The sequence below is a fragment of the Panthera leo genome, chromosome A1, assembly GCF_018350215.1.
Source record: "Panthera leo isolate Ple1 chromosome A1, P.leo_Ple1_pat1.1, whole genome shotgun sequence".
Taxonomy (NCBI): Eukaryota; Metazoa; Chordata; class Mammalia; order Carnivora; family Felidae; genus Panthera; species Panthera leo.
This window is the reverse complement of record NC_056679.1, coordinates 111,552,076-111,572,241: the sequence shown is the minus strand read 5'-3', so window position 1 is coordinate 111,572,241 and position 20,166 is coordinate 111,552,076. Positions and strand designations below refer to the sequence as shown.

General features: G+C 42.8%; 1 protein-coding gene across 2 annotated transcripts in view; it reads right to left on the bottom strand.

The window, feature by feature from the left end:
• The window catches only part of PCBD2 (pterin-4 alpha-carbinolamine dehydratase 2), a 52,871-nt gene that overhangs the window by 30,614 nt on the left and 2,091 nt on the right, over nucleotides 1-20,166 (bottom strand). For both annotated transcript variants that reach the window (XM_042935628.1, XM_042935623.1), the window contains exon 2: nucleotides 18,598-18,729. In XM_042935628.1, the coding sequence (XP_042791562.1) occupies nucleotides 18,598-18,729 (132 nt within the window). The remainder of the gene's footprint in view (nucleotides 1-18,597; nucleotides 18,730-20,166) is intronic.

Sequence of the window (20,166 nt, the reverse complement as noted above, 5' to 3'; positions counted from 1 at the left end):
AAGGGAAAAACAAAACAAAAAACATATCTGGGATTAAAAGAATTGTCTTGAGGGACACCTGGGGGGCTCAGTTGGTTGAACGTCCGACTCTTGATTTTGGCTCAGGTCATGATCCCAGCATCATGAGATCGAGCCCCACATCAGACTCTGTGCTGAGCATGGAGCTTGCTTGAGATTTTCTCTCTCTCTCCCCTTCTGCCCCTCTTTCCCCATCGCACACTCTCTTTAAAAAAAAAAAAAAAAAAAAGACTGTCTTGAAACAGAAATAAGTGCCTAATCTATAGCAGGTGAACAGGCCTGTGGCAGTCTCCCAGTGTGATACTTTGTGAAAGCCTGGAAGAATTTACCAAGGGCCCTCAGGACACCAAGATTCACAGAAGACAAAAGTTATGGGTAGCTGAATCTGTGGAGCCAAAATTCTAAATGCTAACCTCAGTCTCTCATTATTGGAGGCAATTTACTACAGATGCCACAAGTAGCCCATTTCTTTCTCTGATACTTCAAAACTGCAACCTGAACAACAACACAATCTTTGCTGGTTTTCTGGGAAGTGCACCATGGCATTAGAGTTCATCCCAGCATACACAAATACTTAGTGGCCAAAAATACCAGTCACTGTTACAAACCATCTGTGTCCAAGACTAAGGAAACGAGGGAGGGGGAAAGTCCCTGGTGAGAAAGGATTTTAGGTAATAACTTGTAGGAGACAAAGAGATGGAAAATACAACTCTCTGGGGCTAAGGGCACTGCTAGGATCACCTATGGTGAACCCAATGAACGGATCTCATGTATTCCAAATACACCTAGATCTATCTAAGTTAAAAAAAAAAAAAAAAAAAAAAAAAAAAAAACCTAGGTAACACTGGCCTGGGTACTGTGGGAAATGTACACAAGCACAACCAGAGTCTCTGCCCTCAAGGTGCTCCTATCTTAGACGGAGAGAGACAAAGGTGAGTAGCTACATTTTCTCTGCTGCATGATCTAATGTGAACTTAGTTACATGCTAATTCTGCCACTGGTTCCTTGTTAAGGTGAGCAAACCATTTCAGTCCCAAGCCCTGGTTGCCTCATCTCTTCTAGCTCTACCGTTCATGGATTCGACAACCAAACAAGGCTGAAAGAACACCACAAACAAGATAACCCAGGGGCTGAAATCAAAATGGAAGAACAAACAAGAGACTAACGCCTATGGCTATAAACATCTGTATAAGGCACATGAGCTCGCCTTCCTGTCCAGGCTGGCCTGCACCCCAATACTATCCAAGCCATCCTTACTACGGTCATGGATGACATCCATGCCACTTAATACAGTGGTCGTCCTTTGGTGTTACTTGGGAATCTCAGCAGAACTGATCCCTCTCTCCCTTTTAAAACATCATCTTCTTTAGGATTCTGTGATACAACACTGACCTGATTTTCTTCCTATTTCACTAATAAGTCTTTCTCAGGTTTCTGCCACCTCCTCCTCTTCCCTCCAACTCCTAAAATGGATTGAGTCCTGAGCCCTCTTCTCACCTCACACCACAGTTTCTGCCTCAGTGGTCTCATCTATTACCCTGGCTTTTTTCCACACATACCTGAGACTCTCCAGTTACCCACAACCCAGACCTTTACTCTAAGTTCCTAACTCAGACATAAAACTATCTTCTTGAAGTCTCCCAGCAATTCACAATTAACAATATTCAAACCAGAAATCTTGGTCCCAGCACCCCCATCTCGTTCCCCTTCCACACTTCCCCAGCTTAATTAAGGCCACTTGTGACCACCCAGTTCCTCAGGTCCTAAATCTGGAAATCATTTTTACCACTCCCTACTCTTCTTCCTCACCACCCATCACCACCCCTCCAGAGTCACAGAATCCTGGGTTTTCTCTTTAGAAGAGCTGTGTGTGGCAGCCCTGGTTCCTGCTCATATAAGCTCCTAAATACAGCTCCAACCTCTATAGCACTCTGCTGGCCCTCTGTCACTGCCCCAGTCCACAGTCTCCTGCTGGGTCCACCTTAACAGTGAGATCTCACCTGGATGAATACACAGCCTCCTTACTATTCTCCTCCTGTCGTGTTTGCTTCCCACCCCTTTCCACTCCATCCTCTAAGTTCTCTCACTGGCCCTTTTAAGAAAAGGTCTCAATCCTTTGCCCACCCACCTACTTCCACTTCCAAAAGGAAGTCTTGCAATAGCCCTCACACTTCCCGTAATACCTCACACTAGCCCCTCTAGTCCTCTCCCCTCCATCTTTGCATGCTACTATCATGGCGCATGTGCGTGTTGTTGCAGATGCTTTCAAGCACCAGTGCCAAAAAGAGAGGCAAATGCTACCTTCTGATAAGATTGTGGTCCAAATTCATCACCCGGTTTCTCAGTGTGATGATGAAGCATAGTTATGCTGGTGATTTGAAATCAGTGATGACCACATCAATGGGAAAAGTGTGAACCTCACCAGCAGGACAAATTGGTGAGGAGTGATCAGGCCTACAATTGATGTGCAACACAAAGATCTACAAAAATGGCTGAATAACCTGCTCCCCTCTCTTTGATTTCATTATACTGACAACCTCAGCCAGCATCATGGGTCATTAAGAATGAAGAGGGGGGGCGCCTGGGTGGCTCAGTGAGTTGAGCGTCCGACTTCGGCTCAGGTCATGATCTCGCAGTCTGTGAGTTCGAGCCCCACGTTGGGCTCTGTGCTGACAGCTCAGAACCTGGGGCCTGCTTCAGATTCTGTGTCTCCCTCTCTCTCTGCCCCTCCCCCACTCATGCTCTGTCTCTCTCTCTCTCTCTGTCAAAAATAAGTAAACATTAAAAAAAAAAAAAAAGAATCAAGAAGAAAACACAGGAGGGAAAATCCTGGGATCCTTTTCCTAGGAATATAATACAAGTGTGCAAATAAAATGCCTCAATGAACAAAGGGGAAAAAAAAGAAAGAAAATGTATCAGCTTCCTTAAAGAGACCTTCCATGATGGCTGTCCTCAAACTTAATTAGGTCTTAACCTCCATTCTTCCTCATAACATCTTTTCTATTGGAGACGCAGCATCCATGCTGGCAAATGTTTTGAGACTGCCTGAGGTCAAATCCTAAATTCTAATGCTTACTACCTGTGGAGTTTAGGGAAAGTCCCTCAATCTAAACCTCAGTTTCCTCATCTGTAAAATGAGGAACACAGTCTCTACTTCACAGGGTTTTGTAAAGATTAAGTGGATACATGTAGTGTCCTTATAACATAGTGCCTGGCCCAAGGTGTAAGCATTAAGCATTAGCTACTAGGATTTTCCTTCATGACACTTACCATACTTTGCAATTATATATTCATTGCTTTGTTTATGCTCTCCCTCCACTACTATATCTAGTATGCTCCATGAAAATAGGGACAACATCTGCTCTGCTCACCAATGCACCCCCAGTGTCTAGCATAGTGCCTAGCCTACAGTAAGTGCATAGTAATTGCTTAGGAGTGCTATGTGCATAAGTGTCAGGAAAAACTTTCTAGAAGTGGGTGAGATGTGGACATACTGGGGTAGGATACGTGGGATGAAACAAAGGAGGGGAAGAACAGTTTAAATAAAGGTAGAAGAGAACTGAACCAAGATGCTGGGTGCCTTGGCTCCAGTTCGAGCACGGCCACTGTTTCATGTTCCCTCCATCTGAACCTCGGTTTCCTCACTTCTTCAACGACGGGGATGACTAGGTGACCTCTCAGGTATCTTACAGTTCTAATCTCTAACAGAGGAAAGAGGCCTTTGGCAGAGAAGTAATGAAAGGTAAGTTTAGGGCCAGACTGTCAGCAGCTTTGAAAACCTGTGAGAAGATGATGTCTTGTAAGATATAACAGGAAGGAAACAGGATTTTCTGAGCAGAGACCAATTTAGTCACAACAAAGCAGCATGGAAAGCAATCAAAGCAGGAAGCAGGTAGAAGTAAAAGGCTATTAGAAATCTCCTAAAGGGGACACCTGGGTGACTCAGTTGAGCATCCAACTCTTGATTTCAGCTCAGGTCATGATCTCACAGTTTGGTTTGTGAGTCGAGCTCCGTGCTGACAATGTGGACCCTACTTGGGATTCTCTCTCTCTTTCTCTCTCTCTCTCCCTCTCCGTTTCTCTCTCTGCCCCTATCCCACTCGTGCAGTCACTCTTTCTCTCTCTCAAAATAAACAAACAGAAAGAAAGAAAGAAAGAAAGAGGAAAGGAAAACGGAAAAAGGAAAAGAAAAGAAAAGAAAAGAAAAGAAAAGAAAAGAAAAGAAAAGAAAAAAGAAAAGAAAATCTCCTACAGGAACTCAAGGGGGAGACCAGGCGAACCCAGAACAGAGCAGTCTTGGTGAATGTCAATGAGTTCTTATTAACTAATCACTAAGATAAACTCTTCAGTTACAGGTCTAGGTGCTTGAGACAAAGGTGGTACAAGCAAGTTGGAGGAAAGAAGGTTGAGTCTGCCTCAGATACTCCAAACCTGAAACAACACTAAACCCAGGGGAGACAGCACCAGGACCCACCTTTCCAATCTTCAGTCCAGCTCAATGAACCAAACTTAGGGCCCTCATTTCCCATCGCGCACTACAAATAAGATGTACCCTCTTTTCCCTGTCCCTGACCTACGCCACCAGCTAACCCTCCCTTAGCTCCTTCCCTCAAAAAACCTATCAGACCTTTGTTTGTTTTGTTATCTGTTGACCACCTTCCTCCAATTCTCTCTTCCCTTGCTCTGATAACAGCAGGTCTGATCTCTTTTTCTGTAAGTCCTTCTGTTTTTCAGATTCCACATATAAATGAGATCATACAGTATTTGTCTTTTTCTGACTTATTTCACTTAGTATAATGCCCTCAGGTGGTAAAATTTCCTCATTTTTTATGACTGAATAATATTCTGTGGCAATATATACTTTTTTTTTATTTAGCTTAATTGGTTTGTCTACTTGGTTTGTCTTTTTTTTACTTTGTTCATTTTGTTCCTTAAATTCCATGTATGAGTGAAATCATATGGTATCTCCTCTGACTTACTTCACTTAGCATTATACTCCCTAGTACCATCCATGTTGTTGTAAATGCCAAGATTATGGCTGAATAATATTCCATTGTGTGTGGGTATGGGTGTGTGTGTGTGTGTGTGTATATATACATATATATACACACATATATACATATGTGTATATATACGTGTGTATGTGTGTATATGTGTATTATGTGTATATATATGTGTGTGTATATATATACACACAACACACATATACAGACATGTATATACCACATCTTTTTCATCCATTCATCTATGAGTGGATGCCTGGACTCCTTCTATAATTTGGCTATTTTAAATAATGCTTCAATAAACATAGGAGAGCACAGATCCTTTCAAATTAGTGTTTCTGCATTCTTTGGGCAAATACCCAGTAATGCTATTACTGGATCATAGGGCAGTTCTATTTTTATTTTTTTGAGGAAAATCCATACTGTTTTCCACAGTGACTGCACCAGTCTGGTTCCCACCAGCAATGCAAGAAAGTTTCCCCTTCTCCATATCCTTGCCAACACGTGTTGTTTCTTGTGTTGTTGATTTTAACCATTATGATAGGTATGAGATGATATCTCATCATGGTTCTGAATTGTATTTTCCTGATGACAAGTGATGTTGAGCACCTTTTCATGTATCTGTTGGCCATCTGGATGTCTTCTTGGGAGAAATGTATGTTCATGTCTCCAGCCCATTTTTTAATTGGATTATTTGTTTTGGGGTGTTGAGATTTATAAGGTCTTTATGTATTTTGGATACTAACCCTTTTTTGGGTATATCATTTGCAAATATCTTCTCCCATTTAGTAGGTTGTCTTTTGGTTTTGGTGATTGTTTCCTCCACTGTGAAGAAGCTTTTTATTTTGATGAAATCCCAATAGTTTATCTTTGCTTTTATATGCCTTGCCTCAAGAGACATACCTAGAAAAATGTTGGGGCGCCTGGGTGGCTCAGTCGGTTAAGTGTCTGACTTCACTTCAGGCCAGGATCTCGTGGTTCATGAGTTCAAGCCCTGCATCAGGCTCAGAGCCTGGAGCTTGCTTCAGATTCTGTGTCTCCCTCTTTCTCTCTGTCCTTCCCCCATTCGCTCTCTGTCTCTCTCTCAAAAATAAACATTAAAAAAAAAAAACTGTAGAAAAATGTTGCTTCAGCCAATTTCAGAGAAATTACTGCCTGTGCTCTCTTCTAGGATTTTAATGGTTTCAGGTCTCACATTTAGGCCTTTAATCCATTTTTAGTTAATTTTTGTGTATGGTGAAAGAAAGCAGTCCAGTTTTCCCAACATCATTTGTTGAAGAAAATGTTTTTTTCCCATTGGGTATTCTTGCCTCTTTTGTCAAAGATTAAGTGACCATATAATCACATGGGTTTGTTTCTGGGCTTTCTATCCTGTTCCATTGATCTATGGGTCTGTTTTTATGCCAATACCATACTGTTTTAATTAGTACAGCTTTGTAGTAGAACTTGAAATCTGGAATTGTGATACCTTCAGCCTTTTTCAAGATTTTTTTGACTAATCAGGGTCTTTTGTGGTTCCACACAAATTTTAGCATTATTTGTTCTAGTTCTGTGGGAAAAATGCTGTTGTTTGTTTTGTTTTGTTTTTTTTTTTTTTTTTTTTTTTTAATTTTTTTTTTTTTTTCAACGTTTTTTATTTTTATTTTTGGGACAGAGAGAGACAGAGCATGAACGGGGGAGGGGCACAGAGAGAGGGAGACACAGAATCGGAAACAGGCTCCAGGCTCCGAGCCATCAGCCCAGAGCCCGACGCGGGGCTCGAACTCACGGTCCGCGAGATCGTGACCTGGCTGAAGTCGGACGCTTAACCGACTGCGCCACCCAGGCGCCCCTGTTTTGTTTTGTTTTAAATAAGCTCCATGCCCAGTGTGGGGCTTGAACTCCTGACCTGGAGATCAAGAGTTTCATGTTCTACCAACTAAGCCAGCCAGGTGTCCCTAATGCTGCTGGGTCTTTTGATAGGGATTACATTAAATCTGTACATTGCTTTGGGTAGTATGGACATTTTAACAATATTTGTTCTTCCAATCCATGACCGTGGAATGTCTCCATTTGTTTGTGTCATCTTCAATTTCTTTCATCAGTGTTTTATAGCTTATATAGTACACGTCTTTCACTTCCTTGGTTAAGTATATCCTAAGTATTTTATTATTTTTGGTGCAATTGCAAATGGGACTTTCTTAATCTCTCTGTTGCTTCATTTTTGGTCTATAGAAATACAAAAGGTTTCTACACATTGATTTTGTATCCTACGACCTTACTGAATTTAACAGTTCTAGCAATTTTTTGGTGGAATCTTCAGAGTTTTCTATATATAATACCACAACTTCTTTACCCATTCATCCATCAATGGACACTTAGGTTGCTTCCGTGTCTTAGTTATTGTAAGTAATGGGGCTATGAATGTAGGGGTGCAGAGAGCTGAGTCAGTGTTTTCATTTCCTTTGGATATATTCCCAGAATGTATGTTATTGGATCATATGGCAGTTCTATTTTTAATTTTTTGAGGATGCCCCATGCTATAAAGAGGCTACATCAACCTATCAGACTTTCAAGGACCAACTCAAAACTCCCCTTCTCCAGGCAGCCATGCTGGAGTATGCCTCCTTCAGTTCATTAGTACTTCACATTCTAGTGCCTGATCAACATTAAGAATTTGCAACTACGTGGATGGAACTAGAAGGGATTATGCTAAGTGAAATTAGTCAGTCAGAGAAAGCAAAATATCATATGACTTCACTCATATGAGGACTTTAAGAGAACAGATGAACACAAGGGAAGGGAAGCAAAAATAATATAAAAACGGGGCGGGGGGACAAAACAGAAGAGACTCTTAAACATGGAGAACAAACAGAGGTTTGCTGGAGGGGTTGTGGGAGGAGGAATGGGCTAAATGGGTAAGGGGCATTAAGGAATCTACCCCTAATTGTTGCACTATATGCTAACTAACTTGGATGTAAATTTTTTAAAAAAATAAAATAAAATAAATAAACAATAAAAATAAAAATAAATAAGATTAAAAAAAAAAGAATTTAAGATCAGCTATCTCACACAATTCTAATGTGCCACCTCCCCAATAAAACTGGAACGTCCTGGGTGGCTGGCTGGCTCAGTTGACAGAGCATGCAACTCTTGATCTAGGGGTTGTGAGTTTGAGCCCTACAATGGGTAGAGAGACTGCTTAAAAATAAAATCTTTAGGGGCGCCTGGGTGGCTCAGTCGGTTGGGCATCAGACTTCAGCTCAGGTCATGATCTCACAGTCCATGAGTTCAAGCCCCACATCAGGCTCTGTGCTGTCAGTTCAGAGCCTGGAGCCTGCTTCGGATTCTGTGTCTCCCTCTCTCTCTGCCCCTCCCCTGATTGTGCTCTCTCTCTCTCTCTCTCTCTCTCTCAAAAATAAATAAACATAAAAAAAATTTTTAAAATACAAAATATTGGGGCGCCTGGGTGGCTCAGTCGGTTAAGCATCCAACTTCAGCTCAGGTCATGATCTCACAGTTCGTGAGTTCAAGCCCCACGTCAGGCTCTGTGCTGACAGCTCAGAGCCTGGAGCCTGCTTCTGATTCTGCGTCTCCCTCTCTCTCTGCTCCTTCACTCATGCTCTGTCTCCCTCATTCAAAAATAAATTTTAAAACATTTTAAAAAATACAAAATATAAAATAAAACCTTTAGGGGGGCAGCTAGTGGCTCAGTTGACTAAGCATCTAACTCTTGGTTTTGGCTCAGGTGGTGGTCTCAGGGTTTCATGAGTTTGAGTCCTGCATCGGGCTCTGCTCTGACAGTGCAGAGCCTGCTTGGGATTTTCTCTCTCTCTCTCTCTCTCTCTCTCTCTCTCTCTCTCTGCCCTTCCCCTACACGACACTGCCTCTGTATCTCTCAAAATAAATAAACTTTAAAAAATTAAAAATAAAATAAAATCTTAAAAAAACACACACAAAAAAAACTTGGAAGGACTTCTGGGCAGAAACGGAATCATGTACTTCTTTTACACTGTCCTTCCACGCTCAGAGTGGAACTAGTCCCTCAGTGGTTGCCAGCTCAAGACCTGGCTACATTCACTGATCCCACCACAGGTAGGCTCTGTGGCTCTTGGTGGGAAGACCATGTGGCTCCCTACCTGACCCTGACTGGGTCTGCTCCAAGTGCCCAGTATGTGTCCACAGCCAGGGCCGCAACGGCTGAGGACAGGGCATTTCAAATCAATCTGATGAATGATATGGTAGAAGGCCACAATCCTGTCTTGCTGGTTGAGAGCACAGAAGCAAACAGATTCATTAGTGGCGTTTGCTGTTTTGATAGGATTGACTTTAACGATACAATAAATGACCTCTGATTGCTCAACAGTGATTCCTGGGTTACTCTTAAACAAGTACAGCTTTGTTTGTTTTAGCTGGTGAATAGTGCCTTTCTCAGGGAAGTGTTGTCAAACCCATTTAAAGTAGAAAGTAATCCAACAGGTAGTCCTTGGAAAAAAGATATCTCCTAGGAAAAAATAAAAGTAAAAACAAAAACAACTTTCTGTATCACAGTAGGATCTAGAAATGTTGCTGTAGGAATCAGAGATGTGAGCTGACACCCACTGTGACATGACCCAGTATGACCAAAAGCAATCCCGCCATCTCAGTCAGCTCCAGGGTCCTTCTGTGAAATTCAATGGATTAGTTAAAATGGCCCATTCCAACCTGGATCAGAAGGGCAAGGCAATATGACGGTTAATTATCTGCAAAACATGGGAGACCATGTACTGGTCTGTTTTGTTTACGAGGGTATAGGAAAAAGAGCAGAACATAAAGAGCTTCAAGCCATGGAAGAGGCCCCTCACCCACCTGTCCACACTGGTGGGCTGAATCCCTCCTGAGGGCAGAGGGCAAGTGGTCACAGCACACCCCCAGCCACAGAAACAGGAGTGTGCCATTGTATTTGCTGCTACGGAGAGCTGACTAGCTGTTAAGGCCGCTCCTTCACGCACCCCCAGATCCATTTTTGAAAAAGCTGAATTTAAGTTTCTATGTCACAGCCCTAATGCACCAAAACTCTGACAGAACTCTTGCTTTGCAAACCTGAACACTGTTTTCAATGGGCTGCTATACTCAAGAAAAACAGAAACAGAACAGAGCAAGACCAAAATACATTGAAGTTATTATTTAAGGCCTCCTTTAAATTATTTTCTGTAATTATTGAGCCAGCAGTCCATTGTTATTAATTCATATTCAACCTGTTTAAGCGGTCCCAGTAACACAGGCGGAAAACAAATGCCTCGGTAATTTCCTAACTTTTGAGTGTTATTTTCTTGTCAGTTAAATTTAAAGCAACCCATTTCTGACCACATTATACCAAGTTAATCTCATCTAAAGTGCTTCACAAACCCTAACAGCTACGCTAAGGTTTTATACTAATGAAAGCAATTTACATGAATGAAATTTATGTCAATGTATTTCATGAAAAATTTTTTATTTTATAATAATTATAGTAGTTATATGATAACATCTGTTGATATTCACAGTCTAAAGCTGCCAAAGATTTAAACCCACAACCTTTTCCATGCATCATGTACATTATCTGTGAAAAGCAATAAAAAAAAGCAATGAATGCATTAATCATACCAATATCATCTGCAAAGCATAAATCTGAAATACCTTTCACGTCAGCTCTAACTGCTTTTTATTTTTTACACACCTGATTTTACGCCATCTGTAAAAGGGCAAGACAAAGACTGCTGAGGAAATTATATTTCTTGGCTGTTTGACTTTCACAAAATACTCAGGCTAAGTTCTGTAAACAGAAGATTTACTATACGACGAAGAAAAGCGATGCAGTTAAAAGTCCATTTTTATTAAAAGGCGGTGTAGTGGGCACGGCATTTTCACACTGCACTGTGGTGTCACATTTGCATTTTTGACACCTGTTTTACATTTCCCCTTGTCTATTACATGTGTTTTTACAAATACACATCAGGTCTAAACTTAGTTTATGAGATAAACAGCAGAAGCAAGACTCCAAATGATACCATCTTAGGCTCGAATCTCCCTACCCTGAAGGGCACCGACCCTGGTGTCCCAGCCATCGCCTGACAACATCAGCATCATCCTGCCCCTGGCTCCCTGGAAACCCAGGAAAAACTCCAAAGCGAACACTAACATGGAAATACCACACCGATATTTTAATTAGCTCCTCAAATGTTAGGTAAAGTTTGCTGAAATGTGTCTCTCCTCTCCATTCCAGTGGTAATGAAGGACATTTCCTCAGGTTTCTAGTCAGCTGTGGCTACAAAGCCTCTCAGTGGGCACAAGTTAAGCACAAGCTACTATGTGGTTAGGTAAGCAGGTAGGTTTTCACTCTACCTGGCTCCCAGACACAAACATATTACCCTCTGTGTTAAAAGCAAAGGACACTCTCTAACCTACATGATGCCTCAGTCTCAGGAACATCCTCCTGGGAGTGTTTCCCTACCCTCAACAGGCAGAACAAGTATCCACCTTCAAGAGTCGTCAGATGTGACATTTATATTATTGCAGTGCTGACTCAGAACTTTGATGTGCACCAGGTTCTGGCTTATGATAATGAGCAACGCAACCTGAATTAATTTGTTCACAATGAGAACTGGTAAGAGTCCTGTCCCACTGAGAACTGTTAAGATTTTCATTAACAGTTGTCTTTGTTCTGGTATCATCAAGCTTCTGACTTCACTAAGTGTTTCAAAATGTTAACCATGAGCCTATTATCAAATTCCTCAATAAAACATTTTTATAAAGTAAGTTCAGCAACAGTAATTTTCAAGTGCTCTATGGCAGGAGCCAGCAGGCAGGAGCTCGGGGGCACAGGAAGGGGAACATTTTACAAACCCCAAACTCACATATGGTGCTTAGTGCCGCTGGATGCACGAAATGGGGTTCCCTGGCACCACCACTCTCATGGCCCAGGCCATTCAGAGGGGAGTGGCCCTCCCCACTCCCCATTCTCTTGATGGCAGCAGTCACAGCAAGCAAATGTGATGAACGAGATATCAAAGACGTGAAGCTTGGATCCTGCCTGCAAGCAGTACCTGTGACACGCCATTAGACTGAAAAGGGCCATTTTCCGTAGGTCAAACTGGCTGAGTGTCTGCCAGTTCATGTGATTCGTTCTAACAAAATCAAATGCTTTGAGTGCGGGTCCGCTGGAGGAAGAAGAGACAAGGTACAGGAGCTCCTCCAGGAATGCAGGGAATCACAGTTCTTTCTCACAAAGCTCAGTTCCTTTCCCCAGAGTCAACTGGAAACCCCTTGGATCCTCCACCTGGAATTCTCCGTTCGCTCAAAAGATACCAAACCAGGTCAGGTGTCCCACTGCCACTGCTTACCTATTCCTGATACTAAGCTTCTTTCCATACTGAACAAGGGTGGGAGAACGGGGACAGCCCTCCCAGGGGGCTGTGCTGCCCAGCCAGCCCTGGAGGGCTCCACCTGCTGGCTTCTGGAGAAGCTGTTTCCTGGGTTCCAAAGGCTCACCTCCTGGACCTACTTCCACAGCTTCAAACTGTGCCTCATTTTGTAAGCTACCGACTTGTCCACACACACGACAACGCCTAACAAAATTTACCTTTACGGGACACTCACACCCGCATTTCTAACTGACATTCTCTTCTTTCAACACAGTCGCCCCTGCAGTTGCCAAACACCTAAGAGTCAGTTTGTCTATCACTTAGAGGCCTCTCCCTCCTTAAGTCTACATGAACAGAAAAAAGGCAAAACGCCCTTACAAATGCTCACCCCACCCTGTGTGAGTCCAAGCACTCCAAGTATGGAAACTTCCGGCCTCACGTCCTGGCACTGCTATGCTCTGACCCCTCAAGGAGTCTCACCATGCCTGTCACACTGACCACCAACTCTCAACACGCTGCGGCTCGGGGCGACCCACCCCAGGGAAGCACAGCAGCTATCAGCAACAGAAACCTATGGCCACGTCATCCACCGACGCAGCTAGAATCCCTTGGGTATTCTGCATTTATAGTCTCTAAATATTTGCACCTGCCTCAGCTATTAACATGAATGTGGACTACTTGGAACTGACCATATCCTAGAATAAAACTACTAAGAAAAAAAAAAAGTTCTAATATATTTTGCTTTCTACTTATTACTATGGTAAAATCTAGAATAACCCAAGCTTTGAGCAATAGGTTTTTCACCCAGGGTCACTAAAAATCTTTCTGAAACGTATGATTCATTTTCTATGGTAATAAAAGAAATGAATTCTAAAGCAAACTGGTAACACCATTTTACACACTCTGCATAAGCAAACCATTTAAAAACTGTAACACCTAACCTAATGTAACCTTACTCCTGAAGATTTATTTAAGTAAAAAGACTATACAGAGACCTGAAAAATGTTCGTAACCTACTAAGAGGATTAAAAAGAATGTAATTTTACCTGTATGTTCAGCCAAGAGTTTTTTTAAATATATGCTAACACTCAGTGTGGGCTGTGTTAAGGGAGAGAGGGGACCAGTTCTGAGAGCGGCTCACTCCGTTTACAGAGTTGAGGACACACAGCGAAGCCATGGGGAGGTACTGCCACTGGCAGGAGGGCACAGACCACAGCAGGTCTCCCAAACTCTCACTAAGGGCAGGGCTGCTTGAGCAAGGGAGACATCATCTCATCAAGGTGTGCCTGGGGCACATGGAAATGCCCACTCACAAAATATTCTAGGCCAACATCCTCATATATCCATTTTGCATCCATGGAGCACAGTATCTAGAAGATAAATTTCTAGATTAGACAATGGGTATGTGCATCTTAAAAGCTGATACACACCGCCCAACTGCCCTCAAAAAAGGTTATACCAACTTGACACCTCCACCTCTTCACCATCCATCACCCACATCACCTCCCTCCTTACCAGCTAGATTCCAAGCTCCAATGTTCTTAATTCCTGCCTTGCACACACCCTTATTTCCCCTGCCCCTCAGTTCCTAAACTGGACTCATTTGTCACAAGTGCATCCTTTATTAAGCCCAACTCCGTATCTACTCGAAGCCTGTGCCCAAACAGCTGAACAAAGCTGGACAAAACACACAAAAATCTTCCCTTGCAACATACGACCATAAATCTCCAGGGACACTGAAAACTGCCCTGAAACCGACCACATTCCCCTAATTAGTGGGCTGCCTTAGCCTGCAAGGTGGCTACCCCACTCTTTTTCCTATCTTCCCAGATTTCCAACACTCCTCCCACTCCTGTTCATTCCCCATTGAAAACCTCACTGAAAAAACAGAAACTATCAGAAGAGATGGTTCTACCTCTACTTCCCAGGACAAATGTAGCAACCTACCTGCACCTAATATGCACACATCCTGCCTTTTCTCCTACGACAAAGGACGTACCAGGTGCCCAGTGCCTCTACTTGCCCATTCCATCCTGTGCTCTCTTGCCACCCACGTCTGTGCTCTCATGATTACCCCTGCTGACAGTTCTTAAACCAGCATCTCCATCCTGAGCTCCGATCTCACATACCCAACTGCTGACCCGGTAACACCACGTGGGGACTAGTAAGTATCTCAAACCTGCCATGTCTAAAACAGGATTCGTAACTCTGTACCCTGCCTCCCACCCTATCATCCTCAGCTCAGTAAATGACGTCCTTCACCCTATACCTTGCACCAAAACCAAGGGACCATGCTTGCCTGACCCCTTCCCCCAGAGCCAATCTAACAATAAGTCTTGATTGTTCCTTCTTCAAAGTACATGAGGAATCCTACATTTCTCTCCACTCCACTGCTACCTCCAGGATCCCCCATCACCACTTACCCAGCCTGCCACAGTGGTGTCCCAGATGGTCTGCCTATTTCCACTCTGGCCCTCCTACTGTCTATTCATAGCAGAACAGCCTGGGAAACCTTCTTAGAACATAACCAAACCTTGGCACTTGTCTGCTTGAAATCCCAGTAGCCTTCCTACACAGACTAAAATCTAAACTCCTCACCATACAGACAAGGCTCCAGTGCTCTGGCCGCTCCCTCTCCTCAGCCTCATCTCCTACCAGTCTCTCCTTTCTGCTCACTCCAGAACACTGGCTTTCTGGCACTTCCTCAGTCAGGCCAAGATCATGCCTGCTTCAGGAATTTTGTACTCACCTTTCTCTCCTTCAGGAATGCCGTTGCTTTGGCTGAGCTCCTTCACATGATTCAGGCCTCAGATGTCCCCTCCCTAAAGAGGGCCCTCCAGACCAGACCACTCCATCTTAAACAGTGCGTACACTCCTCCATCAGCCTGCATTCCAGTATCCTACTTTACGCTTCTTCATGGCACTTAGCTCTACCTGAAATGATATTATCTACTCGTGTAGATATCTTCTCCACTAGAATGGGAGCTACATGAGCTAAGAATTGTGCCTGGCACAAAGAAGATGTTTAATAAATATTTGTTGAGTTAACAAATATTACCTTTACAATAAAAATTAAGCTGATTGTTAAAATTTAACTGCATGAACAATTTCTACAATGTGAGTCAACTCTTGGCGGAGAAAGACTAGAAAAGAAGAAAACCTAGATAAGAGGAGTTACAATGGGATTTTTTTTAATTTACAACATCCTATTTTAGTGTTTTATATTAATAAAAACCAGTATCTTTTCTGCCCTAAATAAAAGGTAAGTGAGGATCTATCAGTGCAAGAGGGTCACCACTCTAAACATCACTTGTGAAAAAGAGAAAGGCGACTCCTGATGTCCGGGAGCCGGCCTGGCACTCACACCAAGGCGCTGGGGTTAAACGTGAACATCAACGCCAGACAAGGCCACTCTGCTACTGTGATGGATTCAAACAAAAACAAGACCACCCTGCAAGGTTATGTGAACACAGACAAAACGTGAACACTGTCCACACCACAAAATACCAAACACCCTCCTCTCCCAGCTAATGAATGATTTCTTTCCCAATCTCAGCTTTGGCCCCACTTTAGCCTAACTCTCCCTACTGGTAAGATGTATTCAAATACTGAAGCATAGAACTGCCCATTTCTGACAGCATCTAATCAGACTAAACCATCTTTCCAACACCATCTCCCTGAGATGCTCCGCAGCTCCCTGTGGTGTGCAATCTCCCTCACTGCAATAAGAAAATAAGCCCGGCATGCTCAACGGAGCCCAAGGTATGTCCCTGGTGAATCTGGGCTGGTGGGCACCGACAAGTGTCATGACAACAGATGCAATTACAGGCCATTGTACATGCAGAAGTCATAAGAGACCTAGCTGGAAAACTGACCCCAGGATATAATCTCTTGTTCTCTGAATACATTCCCTGACATTGGCTGATTTTCCTGTCATGTGCCTCTTTCTCCCAAAAGCTGAGTGAATTGGGGGGGGGGGGGGGGGGCGGGGAGGCAGTTAAATAAAATGTCCCGATGAATAATGTTACAATTAATCAAGGACACCCTGCACAGCACAGCTTCCCTTCCCTCCCATATCTGAAAGTCACCCCAAGCACAGGGTTAGAGTGTGCCGGACCACTGACTCCTGGGCAGAGCCTGAGGCAACACTACTCAAGTACTTTAAGCCACATGTTCAAGCCCAATAAATTAGCCCAGGCTTAAAGAAGTCAGGCTGTACACATGTAAGAATTTTAATAAGCCTGGAAAATGCTACCTAGAGCTTATGCACGAGCTTACTGTACCAAGGGGATTCCCTGCCACCAGCCACGAAGTGCTAAGCCCCTGACAAGAGCTGTCAAGCACATGGGGCAGCAGGGACAGGGAATCGGCGTGGTCCAGGTTTCCTCAGGAGTTGGAGACTCAGAGCAGAAGGCTGGCAGCCAGATGGATGGAGAGCAGAAAAGGGCATGGAGCTCAGCGGAGCCAACGGCATTTACTAGGAAAACATGTCGGAGGCTTCGTTCGTGGAAATCTGGTCCTCACACACCCTTCCAGAAACCAGCAAACACTGTAATCAATGTCTGCATTTATCAAATGCCTGTTTGTACCCAGTACTGTGTCAGGTACAATAGAGAGTTATTTAAGCAAACATGGTCTCTGCCTTCTAGATGCTGACACCTAATATAAACAAAAACAATAAATCTGTCCAGAGGATTACCAAACTAACTGAACAAACATGAAATAGTCAAAAGTACTGACCTTGTATAAACGCAGTGGAGTGAAAGCTGCAGGGTAAGTCATGGGAGATGACTCTCTAAAGAGGGTGGGGCCCTAATGGAACAGTTACCTTGTTAAGGCTGAGTCTCCAAGGGGGGAGGTTAGCTTTTAAGAAAAGCTGTAAGAGCTGGCTCTTGGGCTTGGGGAAAATGAGCCATTCAGAGAAGAGGGTGCAGCTTGGGGGTTGATTTAGAGACTGAAATACACGTACAGAGAGAAAGAAAACTTGACAAGTGTCCAAGAAAAGTAAGGGAAATCAGTCAAACAGGTGTATGTTTCTCAATCGCTTTTACTCTGGCCCTCTTCTGATAAACATAAAAAACTCACACTATCTTTTTTTTTTTTTTTTTTTTTTTTTTAGCTTATTTATTTATTTAGAGAGAGGGAGCACAGAGCCAGATGCAGGGCTCAAACTCACAAACCGTGAAATGATGACCTGAGCTGAAATCAAGAGACGCTTAACCGACTGAGCCACCCAGGTGCCATCCATACTACCTTTTAATATTATTTAGAATTTGAAAGGATGGGAATGCAAGCCGGTGCAGCCACTCTGGAAAACAGTATGGAGGTTCCTCAAAAAACTAAAAATAAAACTACCCTATGACCCAGCAACTGCACTACTAGGCATTTATCCACGGGATACAGGTGTGCTGTTCCGAAGGGACACATGCACCCCCATGTTTATAGCAGCACTATCCACAATAGCCAAAGGATGGAAAGAGCCCAAATGTGCATCGGTGGCTGAATGGATAAGGAAGATGTGGTATATCTATACAATGGAGTATTACTCAGCAATCAAAAAGACCGAAATCTTGCCATTTGCAACTATGTGGATGGAACTGGAAAGTATTATGCTAAGTGAAATTAGTCAAAGAAAGACAAAAATCATATGACTTCACTCACATGAAGTCTTTAAGAGACGAAACAGATGAACATAAGGGAAAGAAAACAAAAATAATATAAAAACAGGGAAGGGGACAAAACAGAAGAGACTCATAAACATGGAGAACAAAGAGAGGGTTACTGGAGGGGTTCTGGGAGAGGGGATGGGCTAAATGGGTAAGGGGCACTAAGGAATCTACTCCTGAAATCATTGTTGCACTATATGCTAACTAATTTGGATGTAAATTTTAAAAATTTTTTAAAAATTTTTAAAAATAAAAAGAATATGAAAGGAAACTATATATCCTAATCAACACCAACACAATGGTTTCAGAATCTGATTTTCCAAATGACAAAAACAATTCCCTTCCCATACATCTGAGAATCACCTGGTTAGATGATAGCACCTGTCAACAAGGGCAGAGCAACTAACATTGAATTCTTGAGGAAGAGAGGATTTGGACCCTGGATTCACATGGGACCCCAAAACCAGTAGGATTAAAAAAAAAAAAAAAAGTCACAGCCTAAGGTGATACAAACAGACGACGGCACTAGCAAGAATATGTAATTATTACCTGATTAAAATTTTTGAAGGAGAACTCTTTGTAGATGGCATCTCTCTCATTTAATTCTGACCATCCTGCTGCTTTAAGGTCATGTATAACTTGGTTCCTCTCCTCTGCAGTCAAACAGTGAACATCTGCAGCCTATGAAAAGAACACATTTAATATCTGAAATGTAGAGGTTCAGTTTAATTACAATAAACTCAAAGCTCTTTACCTTATGGAGAGATATAGGAAAGCAAATCTTAAGGGCAACAATTTGTAACCACCTTTGGCTCCTCTGTTCTAAAAAATAGACAAAAACAAGGTTAACTACATATAAAATCAGCTGTCTCCATAGAATGTTGTCTCACCACACCTTTTTGTTGCCTCAAACTTCACAATTGTGTCTCTGGTTTATTACAGATACAACCATTAACCATTAACCACTGGTCGTCTTACCAATGACCATTACGGATGGCCAGCATTCGAGGATGTGGGAAACTCGCTAAGCACATCCATGCAAGAAAACCCTGCAAGTCCATTGTCAGGTCCAGAATTAGAACTCAGGGCTCTAAACTCCAGGTCTACTGCTCTTTGGATGGTCCCATGTCACATTAGTAGCAGCCTTCACTGCTTACTCACATGGGTCTTAGCTCTCTGGGTTCACTATCCCCTTTCAGATCTGATGAAAAACTAACCTCCAGAGGGGAAAAAAATAAATGCACACTTAACACAGGATTTTGGATAATAACTTCTGGGAGTCCATCGATCCTCTGGATTATAGGTAAAAAGCCCTAGCCTAAGCAGAGTGAGTTTTTTCAGGGCACCAATAAAACAAATCCCTCCAGTCTGGCCAGAGCAGTGTCCAGTTTGGTCCTACTCACCCTGGTGATGAAATTCACAGACCCAGAGTTCTGTTGGTTAACAGGCCCACACTTCTCATGCTGTTTTTTAATTGAAAGAACTCTAAACATCATGGCCAGAGAAAGAAGAGAAGGACACTCTAGTGGCAAGTCAGAGGAGCTTACTTCTCATTCCACCATAAATGCCTACCAATACCTCCTACCTTACCTATCTGCAGGGCTACTGATGGCTCAGGTGAGAGAGGCAATGTCACCCAGAAAGACAAAACTAATACAAGGACTCCTCACCAAATGGCAACTGGGGGCTGAGTTGAGCCCACTTTCAGAAATCCTGAAATCTTTTATCACTGACATTGATGTGATTAAGATGGCAAAGTAAACAAACCTACTTTAAGGTAACTTATTCTAGGGGAGCCTGGTGGCTCAGTCGGTTAATCACCTGACTTTGGCTCAGGTCACGATCTCACAGATCATGAGTTCAAGCTTTGTGTCAGGCTCTGTGCTGACAGCTCAGAGACGGGAGCCTGCTTCAGATTCTGTCTCCCTCTCTTTCTACCCCTCCCCAACTCATACTTTGTCTCTCTCTCTCTCTCTCTCTCTCTCAAATAAATAAACATTTAAAAAATGTTTTTAAAGAAAAACATTCTTAAAGAAATTTTCTTAAAGAAAAAATGTTTTCTCTAAGAAGAGAAAAAACGGTTGCTAATGAACTAATTTTCTTGTTTCTCTTCCTTGC